This window comes from Sinohyriopsis cumingii, chromosome 17, assembly GCF_028554795.1.
Source record: "Sinohyriopsis cumingii isolate HCF-2022 chromosome 17, ASM2855479v2, whole genome shotgun sequence".
Classification (NCBI taxonomy): Eukaryota; Metazoa; Mollusca; class Bivalvia; order Unionida; family Unionidae; genus Sinohyriopsis; species Sinohyriopsis cumingii.
Genome location: NC_142977.1, coordinates 83,831,316 through 83,855,354, shown reverse-complemented (window position 1 = coordinate 83,855,354; position 24,039 = coordinate 83,831,316). Strand labels below are relative to the sequence as shown.

At 35.6% G+C, this 24,039-nt stretch overlaps 1 protein-coding gene across 4 annotated transcripts in view; it reads left to right on the top strand.

The window, feature by feature from the left end:
• LOC149779341 (vacuolar protein sorting-associated protein 41 homolog) overlaps positions 1-24,039 on the top strand; it is a 248,459-nt gene that overhangs the window by 104,646 nt on the left and 119,774 nt on the right. For all 4 annotated transcript variants that reach the window (XM_089939958.1, XM_089939957.1, XM_089939960.1 and 1 more), the window contains 4 exons: positions 7,917-8,032; positions 12,734-12,790; positions 15,406-15,549; positions 19,267-19,359. In XM_089939958.1, the coding sequence (XP_089796084.1) occupies positions 7,917-8,032; positions 12,734-12,790; positions 15,406-15,549; positions 19,267-19,359 (410 nt within the window). The remainder of the gene's footprint in view (positions 1-7,916; positions 8,033-12,733; positions 12,791-15,405; positions 15,550-19,266; positions 19,360-24,039) is intronic.

Sequence of the window (24,039 nt, the reverse complement as noted above, 5' to 3'; positions counted from 1 at the left end):
ATAAGAGAAAGGTGTTTTTCCCAGTTTTCTGGTTTGTTGTCCACATATGCTGCTAGCATCTGGCATAAAGTTCTGTTCTATCGTTCCACCATCCCATTACATTATGGATGGTAGGGAGACGTTCGCGTCTTTTTAATCCCTAATATTACACAGAACTCTTTGAATACGGCCCATTCAAACTGACAGCCTTGGTCAGACAACAGTACATGAGGCATGCCAAATCTACAAATAAAATTATCCAGCAACTCTCATGCAACCATGGTGGCCTCAATATTAGGCAGAGGCACCGCCTCAATCCACTTAGTGAAGTGAGCTCCAATTACAAGGATGTATGCATTTCCTTCCTCCATTTTCGTAAGAGGTCCCAAAATATCCAGGGCTACTAGCTCTCCTGCTTCTCCAGCCGTTATTCCCTGAAGTTTCGCTCGGCGCTTCTGCTTGGGACTTTTGTGCTGAGCACAAACGGAGCACATCACACAGTAGTGCTGAATATCATCCCTCATACCAGGCCAAAGTAATGTTGGCGCACTTTACTGAGGGTTTTGTCGACACCTAAATGTCCCCCGGCAGGTCCATCATGCATTGCTTTAGTACTCGCACAAGCATCTCGTCTGATATCTCTAATAATTGTATGCCCCCATAGCGCTTTAATGTCTGCACCATTCCCAGATACTTCTTCCCAAGCAGGGCATTGTTGCGCCTCAACCCAACTAATAACTCGTGATAAAGTAGCATCTTGTCTCTGTATCTCTCCAAAATGTATCCCACTGTCTAGCCGTATAGCAGAGAACCCCACAGTATGTTTGCTACAGTATTTGCAACCGTTGCATGGTAAGCGACTCAGACCATCAGCATGTCAAGTTCCAGGGCAATGTTCTATCACAAAATCATATTCTGACAACTGCTCCAGCCAACGGGCCAACTGTCCCTTGGGGTCTTTTAAGCTCATGAGCCGTTGCAGGCTACTGTGGTCAGTACATACCTTGAAATTTCTACCAACAGCGGAAAACATCATTCTTTCTCATTAGCCGGTGTAATGGAGCTGCAATTTCAGCAAAGTGTCCTTAGTAATGCCTATAATAACTGCAAAACCCAAGGAACCTCTGCACTGCAGTAACTGATTTTGGAGTGGGCCATTTCAAAACAGCAGCTGAAATAGTATGACCAAAATAATGAACCTCTTGTGCACAGAGTGTACATTTGCTGGGTTTCAGCTTTAGGCCAGCCCCTAGAAGACAGGTAAAAACCTGTGCTTGTCTTTCAAGCAACTGCTCAAACGTACTTCCAAAAAGTATCATGTTGTCGAGATAAATCAGACAAACTTCATATTGCAACCCAGCTAGGACAGCTTACATTAGTCACTGAAAGGTCCCTGGCACGTTGCATAAACTGAACGACATGACTTTAAATCGATAGTGACCCCTTCTCATTGCAAATGCTGTCTTAGGCTGGTCAGCCTGCTCTACTTGCCAGTACCCCAACATCAAATCTAATGTCGAGAACCAGCTCATGCCAGACAGTGAATCAAGACTATCATTGATTCTAGGAAGAGGGTATGCATCCTTCTCTGTAACTGCATTTAGCACCCTATAGACCATGCAAAACCTCATCCTCCCATATTTATTAGCCATCAATACTACATGGGGCAGCCCAGGGTCTTACTGACAGTTCTGTAACCTTTTTTCAGCATGTCATTCATTTGTATATCAATCTCCTGTCGGAGCTGGAATGGTAATCTTCTAGGTGGGACTCGAATTGGCACAGCATTCCCTGTCTTGACAGTGTGCATGATCAAGTTTGTTCTGCCCAAGTCATCATCATCTTTAGCAAACACTGTGCAAAATTCACTTAACTGTCAGCTTAGGGCAGCTGCTTGATGAGGAGTCAGATGGATGCATGATTTCTCAAATAATTCAGACAAATATAAAGGTAGACTGCTGTTCGAATCCTGTCTGGAACAATCAACATTTTATGTTTATAGGGCTGCACTGGCTTCAGCACAACAAATACCAGCCTGCAAGTTTACTGCCTCTTTAGTCGGGTTTAGCAACCGTATTGGCACTGTTCCATCTATCGTCTTAATGACGGCCCATGCGACAATTTTTGTTTCATGTCTAAATGATGATAGACTCCAGCACTGACTCAGTAGCTAGCTTCCCAGAACCAACATTCGCCATCCAACCTCGTGTGATAATTTCCCTCTCTGCCGGGACAATGATGTTTTCAGCCAGGGTGATACGATGACAGCCCAAAGACCAAGCAAAGTAGCACAGGAGCTTTAGTCCCTGCATTTGCAGTGTACACTGTGTTATGCTAATGTCATACTTATGCAGACAGAAAAAATCTAACCAAGTATTCCATCGGGCCTAATGTCAGCAACGATGAAAACATGTTGCCTTCTGGTGCCTTTCCAAGCAATAAAAAATTCAGCCTGACCATAAGTTTCAATTTTGTTAATGGAGGCACTGATTAGTTGGCTATCCACAGTGCTGAGTTTTGGCTTTCGATGACATACAGCTTCATACCGCCTCTTGCTGATAACAGAAACAGCATCACCTGTGTCTGCTAGCAAAGCGAGCTCCACCCCATGAACAAGACGTTGCGTGTACAGTCCCAGTTCTTCATTTAGATAATGTACAGGCTTGGAATTTTCTGTACTTCTTATCTTTTTAGAGTCCCTCTTTTGTTGGTCTCTTTTTCTCCACTGTTCATTGTATTTGTTTAAAGGCTTGGTACATTCGCTTTGGTAATGACCCCAACTATTATAATTCAAACACTGGACCCCTGATCGCCTCGACTCACGTTGCTTTCATTCCGACTGGTGCCAATGATCTAATGTTTCCTGCTGTTCTTCATTAAACTTCTTACTTTGTTCCACTATTTTTTCTACCTTTGCTTCAAGCTATTCGATTACAGTTTTATACGTACTCTCCTTGCACTTGTCTGCAGACTCTTCATAATCTCTACTTGCAGAACTTACTGGCTTCTGCCTTACACCACCATGCAGGAAAGCCTCCCATTGGACCCCTACTCTGATGGCTTCTTGAAAACTGCTAGGTCAATGATGCCAAATTTCGAGCTTCAAGTTTTCATCTTGTACTGCCCCTAAGAAATGATCTTTTGCACGCCTATTGCGAATATCAGGTGGGCAACTGGGATATGCCAAAGAAACCAGTCTTTGTATCATTTGTTCTAATTCAGGGAGTGTTTCCAGCCTTCTCCTGAAACAGCTTCAGAGCTGTGCCTTGTAGTACTCATCTTGGTTACGAGGCACAAAGCGAGTTTCCAAGGAAGCTTTCAAATTCTCAGATTCATCTTGACCAGGCTGAGAACTGTTAAGACTTGGAGAACTGTTAAGACTTGGAGAACTGTTAAGACTTGGAGAGCATCTTTCCTTAAACACGCAGCTAAGCGCAATCCCTTTTCAGTTTCACTCCAATCATTATTCATTGCTCAGTGTTCGAAATGTTTCATATAGTCGAGAAAAGGTTGAGAACCATTGTAAGTATCTGCTTTAACTGTTGCCTTATTTCGAGTTAGAGATAGAGAAGAACTAAACTCTGTTTTTCCAGTGTCACCTCCCTTGGTCACATGTGAGCCTGGCATCTCTTTTCCATTGTTTATCTCACTGCGGCTCCTGACCGATCTTTCTCTTAACAAATGGTCCATGGTTGTGCCTAATTTTTTGAAGTTCTCTGTAATGAGGGTATCTATAGTCTCGAGCAGACTATCAGTGGCAAGCTAATCGTTCTCTTGGATACTGGATACGTGGTTAGATTGTAACTGTCAAACCTCACGTTCCCCTTCATACCCTCCTTTATAGTTTTGAACCTCAGATTATCAGACCTGCCACCAAATGCATGTGCATATCCATCAAATTTATTGGCCTCACATGGAGTCGAGGTCACAAGGATTGGGCGCTACTGTCTATGTCCACAAGTGTTCTCTGCCTCACATTAATAGTCGCCAATGAACAGACTGTGGTAAAGGTGTATCAGTTAAAGAGGTAGGTGTAACCTCTATCTGTAGCCGTTATAGTAATTTATAATAATTCCCCTTCATTTTTCCCTATTAGCCTGTCGCGATGTACTTTGTAAGAAACTTGCCAACTACCAATCACTATTTAAAACAGATGTAGAGGTATTTGTTGTTGTTGTTGTTATTATTGTTGTTATTGTTATTATTTTTCTTATTGACAAACCTGTTATGGAATTTCAATAAATTCAGTATAAATCTTATGAACTTAACACAGTATAGTGGGGGGGGTGTTGTCAAACACACATTCTTTATTAGCGGTTCATCTCAGTTCATAAAAAAAATAATGCAGCCAAACTCATCAATCTAGCATGGCTTCAGGGCCAATAATTCTGATTGTTACATCAATCCAGCTTAGTTATCTGGGGAAAAGTTAGTTATTTTGCCCAATTCTTATTTGCACATGTCCACCTTGTAACATGATGCTTCTCACTCCGACCTTTTTGCACCTGTGCGCCCTCTCACCAATTTCACTTTCTTCTCCATATCATCAGTGTATTTTACATCTGAGATAAAATATTCAGTCTTGACTGAATATAAGCACTCAAATTAAATATATATCTTAGAACAAATAAATAGTGCAGACTAATTGTCGCAAAACCTAACTGAAAATTGTAAAGGCACTCTGTCAATAATATTAATTTATTTATTATTTGTTTATTTATTTATATCTTTTATAGGACATGTCTTTCTTTCTTTATTGTGAACGAATAGTCTGTGCTAAACATAATAAAACCAGATCACTTTCAACACTATGACAGAACTATTCAAACATCGCACTGCTGCAAACCAGAATTTTTTTTGTTACAAGCCACGGGTCTTTTCTTGACCGAGCAGTTGTCAAACCCTGGCGTGATCACCGCTAGAAGTCATAAGTTTACCCCAAATTTCCAAAGATTTCTATACAATGTGTCCATATTATACATAAACTTTACTCTAATTAATGCAAGACCACAGATAAAACAACCTGCTAAATATCTATCAACCTCACATCTGCATGGTTTCTCTTCATCAGGTTTCTGTACCGTCAACTGTTCACGCCGTAGAAACTATACGAGTATCCCCTAACACTTGGAAGTATTTCAACTCTGCCACCTTAGGCCAGTCAATTATGCTCGCCAGGCACATTTCACCAGTATAACTGCACCACATTTGCCACCATAGAGACATAAATGGTATATGTCAAGTCCCTTCTTATTTATTCCTTTGTGTAATTTACCGGTTTCCTACCATAAATACTGCCACTGCAGTCACACCACCAATGTACACCACTAGATTTTAATATGGACTATCTTACTCCAGGGACATTCGGTTTTGGCCTTAATTCACTATTAGTGAACCATGGCATCATGGAAACTCACTAACACTTCACTCTGTGACATTTGCTTCTAGTAATTGGCTAATTATTTGAGGCTAAGGATATTTCGATTGCGCCGAATTCCAGTAATCACACAAGTAATCACACAAATCTGAGAATTCCTCAAAATGGAATGTTATAACCAAATGCGCATACTCCAACTTTATTACAATATATATATATATATATATATATATATATATATATATATATACAGTGGAACCCCGCTATAACGCGCCCCGCCATAACGCGAATTCGGATATAATGCGGTCGTAGCATGGCTCCCGAAATTTCGTATATTCATTCACACATGGAGAAAAAAAATTTGGAGAAAAGTAAAAAAAAAACAAAACAAAAAATTAACTTCATTTTGGGCATGAGATTAGTTGTGACTTTTAAAATAATATGATCGTGGCATGGTTCCTGATATTTGAAATTCATTTACGTGTATTTTTATCGGACCGTGAAAATATTTGTTTAACGTACGAGAAATAGTGTGTAAAACGTTTATTATAATTTGGTGGAAGAATTCGCGTATGACTTTTAATAATAAACGATCGGAACTTAACAATTTATCCTGGTTCTTTAAGTGATTTTGGAGAAGTGATCGTGTATGAATTCTAAAATAATACGATATATATAACGTACGAGAAATAGTGTGTACAACGCTTGGCTTCTGAAATTTATCAATTTGAACAGGTTGTGGTGAAGCTCCGTATTCTACTCTAGAAGAGAAAACTGGTTTCATTAGGTTTTTGAATTGTTAAGCCGAAGTAAACATTATCGGAAGTGTTACTTATTACGGATCCATGAGTAAAGCCAGTAAATCGTCTTTGTGATTGTCTTCCATGAATTCTGTATACAGTCGTTGCTCAAACAATAGCCGACATGGGCTTATTTAACTGCAATCACAGCCAAGCAGCAGACAAAGTTGTGGTTGATACAAGAGTCGCACAATTTAATAAACATAAAAAAGGACAAAAGCCGCCAATTTGTATGCTGTGCTTGGCGGTGTGATCAAACAACAAACAGTTGAAAGTAAATAATATCCACTTTATTATCTGTAAATTAAAAGGGTATGAAATTGTACATCCGTTCAGCTTAATTTTGTTTTATATAAAAAGTGATTCGTAACCATTGCAGGCCTTCATTACTTAGTTATTGAGGTTTATCTGTGTACGTTGTTTGCTTATATAAAAAAATATTTTACTGTTATGGAAAAGCAAGTTCAAAAACGCAAGTCGTTTTCTGCTAAAGAGAAACTGTATGCCCTAGATCAACTAAAGAAGGGCAAACAACAAACTCAGCTTGCCAGAGATCTAGGAATCAGCGAGTCCACTTTGCGAGGGTGGAAAACAGATGAAGGAAAGCTCCGTAGTCTACCCAACATTCTTGAAGAGGAAACTGGTTTACAGCGTAAAAGGGTTAAGTTAGCTAATGACAATGTCCTAGATTCAGCTTTGTACTGGAGGAAAAAGCTCTCCTCCTGCTGGATAATTGCCCTGCCCACCCCCCAGCGGAAAATCTTGTCAGCAGTGATGGCAAGATCAAAGTTTCGTACCTCCCGAAAAACACTACGTCAGAAATCCAGCCACTTGACCAAGGCATAATTTCCGTATTTAAACAAAATTATCGCCGTGAAATGATAAAGGGAATGGTAGCAGATAATAACGCATCCGTCGACACATCATTGGCATTACTCAACTTAAAAGAAGTATTAATTTAGCAGTTTTCACATGTTTCTTTTGATGTTCACAAAATCTGAAATAAAAGTTATTTGCACGCTGAAATCATGCGTTGATTGTTAATTATTCTTGCAGTTGTCGCATATGATAAAATTTTAGCGGTATAAAATTTGTACGGACACCGTATGTAGACCCGGGAATAGCTGCATGCAATGACCGTACGATATCAGACGGCAAGTAAATGGTTCCAATATTTTGTTCATCCTATATTTTACACGACGAATTCAGACTATTACAAAATTATTGAATATTTTAAATCTGTACGATTTTCAATGAAATTACATCCATTATGGATGAACTGCATGCCACGACGGCACGGTAGCATACGGTGTTGATACACTTTTCATGATATAGCGATAGTCTGGTATTATCGGTCAATCTGTATTATCGTTCAAACAAATAAAAATTAGTAAATGTTTTTAATGCACAGTAATAACCTATAAATATAATAGCCTTCGATTATTTTGAATATATCTTAATTAATGCATTCCAGTTAATATTCATCTGATGATAAGCCGACTTTTGATCATTGTACATGTATACACGTATATGTTCTCGGAAAAAAAGTTAAATATTGTAAAACCCCGCATTAACGCGACCCCGCTTTTAACGCGATCCGATTTTATGGACCCCGATCATCGCGTTATAGCGGGGTTCCACTGTATATATATATATATATATATATATATATATATATATATATATATATATATATATATATATATATGATACTTCAGCATACCAATCTATGATGCAAACATAACATTAAATATTTTCAGAGAGTATTCAGCTGGAAAACCTGTTCTACATCATAAGTCCAAAAGATGTTGTGGTGGCCAGACAGCGTGACCAGGATGACCATATTGAGTGGCTAGTAGAGCATGAGAGGTTTGAGGTCAGTTTAATACAAGAAAGATAATAAAAACAGAAAACTTAAGGTAAAATTTGGACAACAGATAAATATTTGTCTTAATTACTGAGTAAGAAAATTGGAAAGCAAATTTTACACAAAGGCTTCTTTTTTGGTAGAAATCACCAGAAAGCCTTGATGTGCCTGTTTTCACCTGTATGTTTATTTTTGTGTATATGTGTATTTTCAAGTTTGTATTTATTTTCAAGTGTATGTTTATTTTTATGTTTATATTTATTTTCAAGTGTATGTATATTTTTATGTATATTTATTTTCATGTATATGTATATTTTTATGTATATTTATTTTCATGTATATGTATATTTTTATGTATATTTATTTTCATGTATATGTGTATTTTTATGTATATTTATTTTCATGTATATGTATATTTTTATTTATTTTATTTTCATGTATATGTATATTTTTATTTATTTTTATTTTCATATATATGTATATTTTTATGTATATTTATTTTCATGTATATGTATATTTTTATGTACATTTATTTTCATGTATATGTATATTTTTATGTATATTTATTTTCATGTATATGTATATTTTTATTTATTTTTATTTTCATGTATATGTATATTTTTATTTATTTTTATTTTCATGTATATGTATATTTTTATTTATTTTTATTTTCATGTATATGTATATTTTTATTTATTTTTATTTTCAAGTGTATGTATATTTTATGTATATTTATTTTCATGTATATGTATATTTTTATGTATATTTATTTTCATGTATATGTATATTTCTATGTATATTTATTTTCATGTATATGTATATTTTTATTTATTTTTATTTTCATGTATATGTATATTTTTATTTATTTTTATTTTCATGTATATGTATATTTTTATGTATATTTATTTTCATGTATATGTATATTTTTATGTATATTTATTTTCATGTATATGTTTATTTTTATGTATATTTATTTTCATGTATATGTATATTTTTATGTATATTTATTTTCATGTATATGTATATTTTTATGTATATTTATTTTCATGTATATGTTTATTTTTATGTATATTTATTTTCATGTATATGTTTCTCTTTAATCCTGTGAAATAAGTTGTGGTTTATTCTCTGAAAAAAATTATTATTGTTTGGCCATTGAGCATTTGTACATTGTGCCTTGTCTGTCTTCATTAGTGTTCTACCATCCATATATGTACATTGTGCCTTGTCTGTCTTCATTAGTGTGTCTACCAGCCACATTTGTACATTGTGCCTTGTCTGTCTTCATTAGTGTGTCTACCATCCACATTTTGTACACTGTGCCTTGGCTGTCTTCATTAGTGTGTCTACCATACACATTTGCAATATTCAGCTTCTCAGCCATCATCAAATGTGGCAACCATTTTGTAGAAAAAAGAAAAATAGTGAGCAATAATTGTCTCAAAATCCATTGAAAAGAACCAGCCTAAGTCTAGTAGAAATCATATTTGTATCTAGGCCTCTAAATTTTGTACAGATGTTGCTAATCTGGAATCGGATATGATTGTTAATACTTAAAATGAACACTTCTTAAATGATTTCTCAATAAGTGAACAGCATTCAACCAGATTTAAACAGAAAGCATTATTCAATCAAGGCCTGTCAAGGTTTTACAAAAGATTTTGATTCAGTATAAAATATGAAAAAATATTACTAAAGTTATAAAAACATTTAAATGATGTTTTCCTCCAGATTTAACAAACAGAATTTCAACAAATCTGACTTAAACAATTACTAACCAAGATTAATTGGACAACTTAGTGGTCTGAGGTCCTCTTAGGACCCTTGTTTCGACTGCAAGAACAAACTTAAAGACCTAATAATGTTTCCTACCTGAAATATTCTCAGCATGTTTTTTTTATTAATGTTTTTCTAATTTCATGGTGTTTGTTTTTGTAATAATATTATTATATGTTTTTTATCTTATATGTGTTGTCTAATGTTGTATAGCGCTTAGAGCTTCTAAAGATTAGGCGCTATACAAAGTCCTCATTATTATTATCATTATTATTATTATTATTACTTCAAATCACAGAATATTAGTGAGGAAAGCATTTTAAAAATTGAGCAAGTGAGCTAATACTCACTAAAAGTTTACTCATATTAAACTTAGTAGAAAATGATGCATATGCTATCGATGAGTGTCAGGCAGGAGGAAGGGTCTGAAATAAGGGTTTGATATCATCAGTTATCATTTTTATGAGTTTGTGTACCATGATATGCTACAGATCATGCATATCCTTCCCTCACATTACACTATTACATCATTTTTATCAGAGTCTGATGGCCAGGTCAAATAAACTTGTGTGTGGGCAAATGTTAACTTAAACACCAGTGTATCTAGATCACTTAAAATGTCAGATTGCAACTTATTTGTGAAAGCTTATGTAAGTGCTTATGTCATAAAAGCAAGGAATATTGACCAATAAATAAGATATCAGCTTAGTACTTTGATTCATGAGAAAATCTGATACAGATCATGAAATGAAAGAGGATCAATGAGGATAATCCTTGATGTAGAAACATTGTACAGAAATTCAAAACAGAAAACATACAGCATCAGTACTGAACAAATAGCATTAGGGTCTTTAGAATGGCACATGATGGTAGAGAGGACTGACGTAAGCATGTTCATTTTGAATGAGTAGAGTTAAATGCTTTGTTGGATACAGATTTGAAGAGTTGCTATTTTATGTTCAGATTATGATTTTCTTTACACTCATATTACTATAAAAATACTGCTACTTGTGATTTGTCTGTAATTTTATTCAAACACCCCTTAATGTCAAAAGGGATTCCTTTCTAAAGACAGCGATTCCATACTGTCAGCAGGAATTCCTTGCTGTTAGCAGTGATTATTTACTGTTGGCAGTGAGTCCTTACTGTCGGCAGTGATTCCATACTGTCAGCAGTAATTCCTTACTGTCAGCAGTGATTCCTTACTGTTGGCAGTGATTCCTTACTGTCGGCAGTGATTCCATACTGTCAGCAGTAATTCCTTACTGTCAGCAGTGATTCCTTACTGTCTGCAGTGATTCCTTACTGTTGGCAGTGATTCCTTACTGTCAGCAGCAATTCCTTACTGTTGGCAGTGATTCCCTATTGTTGGCAGTGATTCCTTACTGTTGGCAGTGATTCCTTACTGTCAGCAGCAATTCCTTACTGTTGGCAGTGATTCCCTACTGTTGGCAGTGATTCCCTTACTTTTAGCAGTGATTCCTTACTGTTGGCAGTGATTCCTTACTGTTGGCAGGAATTCCTTTCTGTCAGCAGTGATTCCTTACTGTTGGCAGTGATTACTTACTGTCAGCAGTGATTCCTTACTGTCAGCAGTAATTCCTTACTGTCAGCAGTGATTCCTTACTGTCAGCAGTGATTCCTTACTGTTGGCAGTGATTCCTAACTGTTGGCAGTGATTCCTTACTGTCGGCAGTGATTCCTTACTGTCGGTAATGATTCATATTAAATATAATTTATTATTATATGCTCATTTTTTTCTCCATTAACTTTACAATGTTACCCGATACTGAACTCACATGCAAATACACATATTACATTCACGTGCATAAAGGAACTACTTTCTTTTGTAAACAAACAATGGATGCAGACTCCAGCACTTTTGATTTGTAAACATATCATGTACTCTTGCATAAGAGGCGCTTTACATTGTGGTTGTTTAAATTTATTTTTGAATGTACTAAAACAGATGTTTTGTGGACTGCCACATACCAGCTGCTTTGGCACATTCCGCGTTGATAACAGTGTTTCAGATTTAGGCTAGCTACAGTATACAACAGATGCAAGAAAGGATCCTTACAGATAACATACAAGTAACAAGTCACATCCTGTCTTCTTTAGCTGGTGATAAGAATGGCAAAAAAATATCCTTAAGTTTTATATCCTGAATTTCCTCAAAATGTACTTTCTTAGTTCTGCAAATCTGAATTACATGAGCCATGTCATAGGTTCTCAATCTTGATTACACATTTTGAAATTGTATTGTAATTTCGATGATAAATGCAATTACATCCTCCTTACTGCTCTCAAAATGAAATAAACATTAAATTCCATAGCGTCTTTTTGATATGTGGAATTGTCACATATAAATCCAGTCCATTATCACAAAATTTCGTAGAATCAAATAAAAATACCAAAATCTATTCATTCCAGATCAAATGGAAAAGTTGTTGCAATGCACATTCATTCACAATGTGACTCCAAATTTCAATTTTAACTAGAAATGCCATTTTCTTTTGAAAGTTATGTTGATCGCGCGAGTAAGTTCCAATATATCTGGGCGGAGTTACATGTGCAGTAATAATGTTGTTGTTGTGTAATGATGAATATGCGCTTGTGTATTTAGTTTGGATTGTGGCATACATTCAGTTACTTTGTTTCGTGTAGTGTATTTTGTTAATATAATTAAGCATTAGGTAGAATAAAACAAATTAGCATGTAATAAAAAGGTTGCTGCATTTGTATGGGAAAATATGAACTCATTTTCACAGATGGATATACTGCACTCCCAAGGTCATGCAGTATTTCCATTCGAAAAATTCATATTTTCCCATACAAATGCAGTAACCTATAAATACAGCTCTTTTGTTTATACAGACTAAAACCATTAATGCTAATAACTTATTTCTAGTTCTTTTTATATCATTATTACAGGAAGCCTTAGAATTGGCCATTAAACATTCCAGAGAGTTAAAAAGGTGTTCTTTCCAGGTAAGATACTTGACTCTTCTTGATAGGTGTTCTTGTTCATACACAGGCAAATGCCAGTTATCTGGTCTGGAGATCATAAAACTTTAAATCTTGAGTCAGAGGTTGACTTTCTGCTATCACCTAATCAGAAATGAACTTTCACTAAAATGCTATATCCTCTATGTATGGTTGAAACAAAATCATTAAACTCAGAATCAAGCTCTTTCTTTTTATGATTTCCATTTTGAACTCCATGGGAGACAGAGAAATTATTTGGATAAAATATGACAATGGGAAAAGCAGATTGTAGGTCAAGAGATATTTGTTTGGTTTGGATGATTAAAAAGTGTGGATAATTTGTTTCTGGGTAATCTGCATATATTACTATGAATTCACCATTTTCGTTGGGTACGGTATATACTCAAGTCCAATTGCAGACTGCATAATGCACCAGCAGATCTGGGACTGTATAGTTTGCTATGAGTAGTAAGTAGAACAAACAACTTTGACCTTAGTCTGCCAGTGTATTATGTGTCAGTAGATCAGGGTCAGTGTTATTTGTACTTTGACTCACCTTATAAGTTTCAAACTGCAAATTTAAACTATCCACTGAATAATTTCTTATGGTGGAAACAATAGAACCCCATCTACAAACCACAAATTAAAGTACTGCCAAATATATCATGTTTCTCAAAACCCTGAAAATTAATGCTCACAAAAATAAAAGAATTTAAAGTAATTGATGAAATGGAGTTTTCATTCATTAACATCTTAACCTCACATTACAAAAGTTGTAGATCAGATTTTAGTTGTATCATGTAGAAATATCATTTACCATTGCAATATCATGAAGAAAAGTCATTTACCATTACAATGTCATGTAGACAAGTCATTTACCATTACAATGTCATGTAGAAAAGTCATTTACCATTGCAATGTCATGTAGAAAAGTCATTTACCACAGCACTGTCATATAGAAGTGTCATTTACCACAGCATTGTCATATAGAAGTGTCATACACCATTGCAATGTCATGTAGAAAAGTCATTTACCATTGCAATATCATGTAGAAAAGTCATTTACCATTACAATGTCATGTAGAAAAGTCATTTACCATTACAATGTCATGTAGAAAAGTCATTTACCATTGCAGTGTCATGTAGAAAAGTCATTTACCATAGCATTGTCATATAGAAGTGTTATTTACCATAGCAATGTCATGTAGAAATGTCATTTACCATTGCAGTGTCATGTAGAAATGTCTTTAAGAATATGAAGTGTTTGTTATTAGTAGAATCTGAAACTCGGGTTCATAAGTCAGAATGAACTCTTGAAATTTATTGAATAATTGAAAATTTCACCTAGTGCTGTAATTTTGTTCAACTCATCATAAAATTGAAGTGTAAAATCTGCTACTAAATTTAAATGCTGTGGCTGATCTTTTACAGATAGACATGTATATAATTGACAACAGAATCGTTATAGTGAACTTTTTATAAGATTGGTATTTTAAAAAAAATACATATTTTTAGTTGGATGCATACAAAACCCTAATGTATAGCAAATTAACTTAAGAATTTGGTAGAATTTGTAACCATATGTCAGTGACAGCATGAGTATGTTTCCTTATATCCAAGTTATCCACAGACCCTCTACTCATTCTGTGTTATGGAAATTATGATACATAGCATAGATAATTAAACGATTTAAATTCTTTGCATGCATGATTGAATTGCACACATGAATCTAAGTGACTCAGTGGTTAGAATGCTTGGTTGAAATGGTGCTGACTGTAAATGGGCCAGCCTAAGATGGCTACAATGGTGTTTCTTCAGGCAAGATGCTTTTTTCCAGTTGCCTTATCACAAAATAACCTACTTGGTTGCTATGTCGTGAAACACCAAGCAAACAAAATCAAATGGAAGGCATTTAAATTAGTTTCCTTTGTTTTTATGGCATGAAATGCTAAGTAAACAAAATTAAACGGAAGGCATTTATGTGTTTCAATTCTTATTATGTCAGAAAATGCTAAAAATACAAAATTAAATGGAAGCCATTTAAATGTGTTTAATTTGTTTTCATGTCATGAAACATTAAACAAACAAAATTAAGTGAAAGGCATTTAAATGTGTTCCTTTGTTGCTAAATCAATATTTATTTAATATACGTCACCAGTCATAGTTTGATCAGCACTATGTGCCTCACTTGGTACTCTTGTATTTATTCTCCCACAGGAAATTGGTAAGCCATATTTAAACACTATGTGCCTCACTTGGTACTCTTGTATTTATTCTCCCACAGGAAATTGGTAAGCAGTATTTAAACACTATGTGCCTCACTTGGTACTCTTGTATTCATTCTCCCACAGGAAATTGGTAAGCAGTATTTAAACACTATGTGCCTCACTTGGTACTCTTGTATTTATTCTCCCACAGGAAATTGGTAAGCAGTATTTAAACACTATATGCCTCACTTGGTACTCTTGTATTTATTCTCCCACAGGAAATTGGTAAGCAGTATTTAAACACTATGTGCCTCACTTGGTACTCTTGTATTTATTCTCCCACGGGAAATTGGTAAGCAGTATTTAAACACTATGTGCCTCACTTGGTACTCTTGTATTTATTCTCACACAGGAAATTGGTAAGCAGTATTTAAACACTCTGTTTGAAGAAGAGGAGTATGATAAAGCTGCACGACTGTGTGTCAAGATTTCTGGCAAGAGCAAGGACTTCTGGGACCTTGAGGCCTTAAGGTTTCAGCAGAAGTGTCAGCTGAAGGTATAAAGTGCATGGACAAATAATTTCTACATTTTTTTTTAACAAACCCAGGAACAGGCAGGGGTAATATAAATGTTTTTTCAACCTTTCTTTCTCAAAATTGTAATTAATAAGATACAGATAGTTTGAATGTTTTCTGCATTTTAAATGTTAATTTTCTAAATTTAAAAAAAAAACTTGAAAATTGTTGAAAAATTTCCCTGTATTCTTTGCTTAAACTTTATAATTATCAAACAACTGTTCTCCATAGTAATGAAGGTTCAGATTTTAAAGATTTTATTTGACTTTAGCTCATTTTCCTTGCACCTCTAGGAATGGTGAATTAAAATGGCCTCCATAAGGCAAAGTAGATGTGCAGTGTATTTTAACACTCTAGCAAAAATATGACTAGAAAATAAAATAAAAATATGACTGACCTTAATTGTCTGCAAATGTGGCATTGGCATTGATGTTGGTGTTTGCACATATTTGCCTGTGTCAAGTGAGTAAACAGGTATATTTCATTAAATGGGTGAAAATACTAAAGTTTTCCCTCCACAACATTAAATACATCCGTTAGTCATTCAGAACAAATTTTCATTTTTATGCTCAGATGTGTTGGCTAGCTAAAGTTTATACCATTAAAGTAGCAGATTTCTTGCCATAATTTAAGCTTTATATGATTTATGTTCAGGTATGTTTTGCGTAAATTTGTATGGAAAATATGAGTAGTAATATAATTCTCTTTCCTAATTTAAGATAAGAATGCACATACTTGGAAATTAAACAAAATAAACTAAAAACAAGTTTTTTGTGGAGTTTGTATACAGTTCTCATGCATGACAGGTCAGAATGCTACCACTGCACCATGCAATTGACATCATTGCAGATAAAAGTCTTTGGTCATAATACTATCAATGTATATTGAAATTGTTCTTGAGGGAAAAAATTAAATTGATAATTCACTCCATTGGCAGGGAGTCCTTTATCCCAAATTTAAAGCTGACCATGAACAGCCTGGTACAAGATACATTTCACTGCCTATTGTACTGAACTCCACTAGATACAAATGCAGCTCTGGTTAACATGACTTCTCCCACTTTTTATAAAATGGTTTTAAAAATATTAAATAATTTTTGCCACATTGAAACAACTTTGGAATACTATTGCATTCTTGGATATCGGATTTGGCATCCATGGCAATTTCTGTTGCAAGTAAATTTGGCTAGCCAACACACTTCTTGAAGACTATGACCTGAATTGCTTGGGTCCTTAACAGAGCAGGTCACCATTCAGTGGCAAATGCTTCAGTTGCCTCGCCAATCTCAACTTGATACATTGTGATGCACGTTTGCACTCCATGATGCTTTTAAAAAACATGAAAAGAAACCCATTATGTTATGGCTTTGAGGATGACTCCATTTGGGTGATAATTTAAGGAATTAAGGAGGTTGGTTATAGCCTTCAGTCACTTATACAGAGTCATTCTTCTGCAAAGGTTCAAGATGGAGATGGCATGATCTGTACTTGTTTACATCTGAAGAGACGAGTATACCATAAGTCAAGATAGAGACGGCATGATCTGTACTTGTTTACATCTGAAGAGACGAGTATGCCATCAGTCTCGAACTCATGCCTACTTTCGTGTTCTTATTCACCTAGCATCACAAAAGTTTCTTTGGTTTGCATTCCATGATAAAGTTTACCAATTTCGAGTCCCTCAATTCAGTCTAAATATCTTTTCCAAATTATGGATTACAGTGTCACCCTCTTCTGATCGAATTCATCTAAGGCAATGGTGGCATATATTTTTAATCTCTTCCTGAAAAATGTAAGTTCTATTCTTCACAAGCTCAAAAGCAGTGTTTTGTCCTTTTTGAATCATTTCTTGTGAATTGGGATAACTTCAAACTTCACCCATCCCAGTGCTTCGTCCAACTGATTATAAAGGTAATAACCAATCTCAATCTTATACATCTCCCTCATGGATGGTGAGAAAGTTCTGGCAACTTCTCGTGTTATTTAGTGTTGCATTTTGATCCCTCTAGACTGCCTTTATATGAGCCTGTTACAAATGGCTTTGCTAGCTCAGTGGTGCCATTTTCCAGACTTTTAATCATGCCTGATTGTGTGAGAAGTCAGTCCTAATTATGCTGGACAACTCCATAGTTTTGGCTAGCCTCCTCAAATAGGGGAAACCAGATTGCCCGACTTATGCTTGCTGGTTTGGAATTTCTTCATTCAGTGTTGCCAACTGCAACAAGATGGAACCACAAATAGGCCACCTTGGTCTCATGGGTTCTGGACCAAAAGCTTGGGCTGTGGATGCACTGTCAATCAACTGGCAGGGGTTATGGACATTTGCTTACCTTCCTACCCGGACCCAGTATTAGTACCAAATATACAGAAGAAAAGGAGTCAAAAGAAAAATTTTGATAGCTGCTGTTCAATGGGACAAGTCCTAGGTCCATGATCTTCTTGATCTACCCAGGAATATTATGGCCGAACCAAATCTCTTCAAACAAGCACATTCACAACTGCTCCTTCTCAGCCTGGACTGTCTTTTTCACAGCTCTTGTCACAACAGCCCTGTCACAACAGCTCTTGTCACAACAGCCTTGCAAGAGAAATAATTTAGATCTTATAGTGTGGAGAGCAGAGAGCAATTTTCAAATGTTAATATGATCTGATTAGTAATTTTAAAGAAACATAATTTACTGAAAAAATGTCCTTCTGGTCAGTCTAAGTATTGGTTAAGGTTATATGAACCAATCCTATGTTAAAACTGTTTGGTTGTTGTTGTTGTTGTTGTAGGGTTTGATGCCATTTTTCAACAGAAGATAAGCTGTACATGGCAAACCCGGGAAAACCCCGGAAAGAACCATCAACCCATGAGAAGCTACTGGCATGCTTTCTTACATACCCACTTTGGCTGAATCCAAGACTCGAACCCATGTAGACACAGGTGTTATGGTAATGATCCAAAACGGTGAGCACTTTAGACCACTTGGCTACTTGGGGCCCCAAAACTGTTTTGTACGTTAAAGATATCAAGCAAATCACTTTTATATTCATATTTCAGTACTTATAAATATAAGATAATTCATATCTTGTATATTTAAAAAATGGAATAATATCATTCTCACTGATCTGGTTGTTTTTATCCATGACCAGAGGGTAACTGGGTACCATATATACTCACTTCTAGGTGCACTCAAATATATGTTGAAACACCCCCACCCCCATTTTATGGCTACAAAAGGCCTATAAGTTGGGAAGTATCTTTTTGTAGAATTTATGAAACTGTTCTCTTAAAAACTTGAAATGGTGTTTCTTAATATATTGTTACTCACTGAATGTTATGTTCATGAGCATCCTTCTTGTTTGCACATCATTTTTGTCCACATTATTGGTAAATCAGCTGGAGGTATTGTTCACCAAGTAATGCAGCCATATTCAGTTGGAAAATCATCCATTCTTTAAGACAATAACAGTAAAAAGACCTGCTAAATGGTTCTTTAAAACATTTTAGAAATAGATTGCACAGTACATTTTTCTTTATTTACTTGTTTGGTTTTGCTAAAGGTTTTTAATTTTTGAGCACCTGTATTAATGAGCATTTTCACAAGTTCAAACAGAAAGAGTTTAAATTAAATGAAAGTGCTTAAATTAGAATAAACATAGAAGATAGTTTAAAATTATAATGATCTATGATTGGACTTCATCACAATTTTCCAGGCCCTAGCTCCTTATTTGCCTCGAGAAGATCCGACGCTGAGTACGACGACATACGAGATGGTACTGAATGAATTTCTTAACTTTGACTACAAGGTATGTTGAAGAGTCTATGCATTACAGTAATCTTTCATATCCTCTATTACATTCCTGTTACACCACTTTTCTGAGGGGGTCTATAGGGATTTACAGGGACAGACCATATCATAGTTACCATTGTATTAAAGGGAATGGAAAGAAAGTCACAAGAAAAAGTTATTGATAAAAGGTCATACTTTTACTTCAGAATAAATATAAGAAAAAAACTCATTGACAAAAAGTCACAGTCAGGTTTATGGATGCAATGAAATAGTACTGTATATGTCTTTATAACAAAGATGAATGAAACTGAAAGCATTTATGTAAAAGAAGCATGCATACATATACATGTAAAAGCTTAATATATGTGTTGATATATGTACAGTGGTGAGAGTGCATAATATAAAACAGAAAATACAGCATTGTGGATTTGTCCAGCCACACCGTTATTTTACTACATTTATTTTTTATATAATTATTATGCATATCTAAGCAAGTTGATTAATAATAAAACATTTTTCACCTTTTTTATAGTTTGCAAAATTGCTCTGATAATCATGCTACTAAATTATGAAAGGAAATTCATTTTAACCTTTTTTGCATTAAATAAAGGTTTTTATTGTTTGTATATTTAATAAATTGTGACATTCATTCCTTTAGATATTTTCTTGTAACTTTCTTTCTAGGATCTGTATTAAAAGTATTAGATTTCTGATTTGGACATCAGTCCATCAAATGGTTCATTCCAGCAGATGTTTATACCCATTTGCTGGTAAGATTTGCTTGATTTTGGATTAGCCAAGATTAAGTGTCTTTCCCATGGGCACAACAGGGATGGAGCTCAAACTCATGCCTTGTCAATGTGCACAACAGGGATGGGGCTTAAACTCATTGTGAAGTTCTATGTGACCCACTGTTATGCATTGGGGTGGGATGCTCCCAATATTTATTTGAATTACTATGGAATTCCCACCCTGGCTCGTTTTGTAGGAAGTGAAATTAGTGATAGAGAGAGGTAAAGCTCTGAGCCCCCCGTTAGCAATACCGACAATTAAATTATTAAGAACACAAAGGTGAAATTCAAAAGAATAACAGTTTAATACAAATTAAACGATATTAATTTCTCAACCAATCTTCTCCCTCTCGACCATGTAACAACCTATTTCATCACGTGATTATAGTGTGAGATGGCTTTCCCCTGTACTTGGTTTCTACTCACCTGTGTTTACTCCGCCAATTCCTTTCCTCCTTCCAGCGTTTTCCGTACTCAGATTCTTCCTATCCTTTTCCCCTTTTGTCTCCTTTTCTCCTCCTCCTTCTCTCTCTCTTTCTCCAGCAAGTAGGCTTGTTCTCGGCATACTGCCTTGTTCCATCCTGTCTCTCTGAGACTCGGGACTTGACTACCCGGTCTATCTGTCCCCAAAAGCTTCGTACGAAAAACACAAGGACGTTAGCATTTGTGTTAGCCATCTCGCCTCACACTACATCAACAATCAATCAATCATCAGATCAAGGCTATCTACATCTTTGGTCACGCATTTGTGCACATAGAAAAACCCACACGTTCTTTTAGAAGCAACGTTGCAATAAGAGCGGTATCCTACTTATCATACAGAAATCACTAAATTGCGTCACATCAATATATATATATATATATATATATTCTTAATCTCATTATTCTCAGCAATATCACAACAATCTGACACCTTTCTGTACATTACACTCCCACAAGTGTACACAAATATTCAGATATCCATATTATTTAAATTTACACACTGCAACCATTTCCAAAGTTACAATTTAATTCAACAATTGCAAGATCTAGATTATCACATAAATAAATAAAATAGTTTACCACGAAGTAACTAAACAGCAAATTACAATATTAGTTCTGACGAGTGAGCAATCTACATAATCATAGCTCATTTCTCAAGTACGCATCTAAATTAAACAATGCAAAGGTAATTCTACGTACTAACGATTCTAGTTAGTAAATATACATACTGCACATAATTACAATTACAATGCCATAACATTCTGCAACAATCGAGCAAATAAAATAACTCACTGACCTTTAAGAAGCTTTCTGTCCTTGAATGTACGAAGGTTTTTCCCGCCAAATCACGAGTGGCTCCCGGAGTTGTTGCTACAACTTGTCAGCACGATGCTTCACAATGACTAATTCGTTCCCAGCCCAAATGACTGTTAAATTCTGGTTTGCAATTGATGGCCTCACCCTTCCTCAGTTCTGATTGGATATCAATTCTACCCCAGTCGGTCCAGATTAACAGACGAGCCTCAGGCCATCTGTCAAAGTGGGGAGATTTACAACAGCATCAAGGGTCCTTTGTTCTTAGAACAAAGCTTCTAACGTCTACATGCGAGTTTTATCACCTAACGGAGTGGCTCTTGTACAAATGCGAATTGCCACAACAGTGCAGGGTCAACATACTCATGGTGCTAACCCATTCCTTTGTTCCTGACTTACATAATCGCGGGCAGGCAAATGTGACACTCATGCCTTGCCCATGAGCACAACAGGGATGGGGCTCAGACTCATACCTTGATCAAGGGCACAACAGGGATGGGGCTCAAACTCATTCCTTGCCCATGGGCAAACAGGGATGGGGCTCAAACTCATGCCTTGCCCATGGGCACAAAAGTGATTGGGCTTAAACTCATGCCTTGTCCATGGGCACAACAGGAATGGGGCTCAAACTCATGCCTTGCCCATGGGCACAACAGGGATGGGGCTCAAACAGCAGCAGAGAGGGTGATCAGACCAATGGTCGAAAAGCGTCGAAAAATCAAAAATAAACCATTCTATGAGCAAAGAAAAAATAAAAAGCGTCGACAGATTTAAAAAAAAGCATCAACACAAATTGAAGCAAAAATAAATCTTCCAAAAGATTTCTCAAATTGGTGTTACTTTACCGTTGCTGTCTTTTTTTTTGTTCGTAGAATGGTTTATTTTACCACGTGAGCACTTTATTGAGGTCGCACTCTCTCTGCTGCTATAATTAAATCATTATGTTATGTTAAAATAATGGTACATCCGGAATCTCATACTGCAAGGATAGCTCAAGAACGATGAGAAGCAATCAAAAAATTTCTTCCTGTCAGAGACTCATTCAGAGAAAACTTACGAGCACAACAACAAGCACAAGTTGAGTACGAAGAGGACACTAAAAAACTGTTTAAACCCGTCACTGCAGCTACTGAGAAAGTTACAACTGTCATCAAAGAAGATCTTCTTCCGGTATCAAAACAAACAGCAGAACAAACTGAAAAAATAGAAAGAAGAACTAAACAAAGAAGATTTTACGAGATCTTCCAACTGATATAGCTGCGGCTCAGCCTCCACCCGTTGGTGAAGAAATACTTGAAGGTATTGGAAAACTTCATACTAAAGTTGCTGACGTGAGAAAAGAACATACACCTGGACTCAAACCAATAAAAGAAAACGTAGAATTGATTGCAAGAATTTAAGGAAGGGTTTGTCGAAGATATTAGAAATACTAAAAGAGAAAAAATACCTGAAAAAATATTAATTAGTATATTTAATAAATCTAGTATTTTAAAACCCCGTCATGAAAAAGTAAGTGATGATAATCTTATTAAATGGATATATCATGTATATAGAAACAAAAGACAAGCTAGATATGATGATTTAGAATATAAAAATTTTCATGAAGAAGTAAAATGACTTTATAGAGAGAAAATAAAACAACTAGTACAAGAACAACTCTTCCAGCAGGAACCTTCATATCAACTTCCTCCACCACAGCAAAAACCTTCACCCCTGCAGCGATTATACACCTGACGAAATACTATATTGAGGGAACCAATTGAGGAGTTTAAAGAAGAAAGAGAACGGATGTTGGCAGGGGAGGATGATGATGATCCTCTGAGCATTGTAGGAAGTGGTTTTCTGACTACATCAGGAGAAAATAATTTTGTTTGTCCTGATAATATCCTCAATGATGTGTCATAGTTAGAAGTTTTCATAGGAGGAAAACATGCCGGAAATAATTCACCAGAAATAATTAATGAAGCAGCTGATATTTGTTGGCGATTATTTCAAGGTGGTATTATGGATATCGGCGTTTACCGAGAACTTATCGATGAACTTGTTGATGACTAGTTGTTAGATAAATGGTAAATAAAATAAGATGATAGATCACAATAATCATCGTAAATCCGTATTGGTCAGAGTGGTAAACTCACAATTACCAATCTATGAAGCAATTTACGGAGATGGGCTTGGTGATGTTGTACAGGGATTATTCACAAGGATAGCTCCAAAAGTAGCACCTGTTGCAAAACAATTATCGATGAAAGCTATTGATATTGTTTGTGAAAAAGTTCCTGGTGCAATTGTCAATGTTGCTGGTAAGGTGTTCTCGGCGATCAAAGATAGACTAGCATGATTAATGTGACGAAGATCACAACCAGTAAAATTACCAAGTACTGAAATGATGCCAGCAAATGTCAGTAAAATAATAAATCAGGCTGCAAATCAAAAACTAGCGGAATTATCTGAAGAAGCAGAAAGAAATATAACAGCAAATTTAATAGCAGGAAGCGCTCTTCATCGATGATAATTTAGATCACCATTTGGAAAAATAGTAATTATAATAAAAATGTTTAAACGTATATCCGACTCAGCTTTTAAAATGGATGAACCAATCCTCAAAG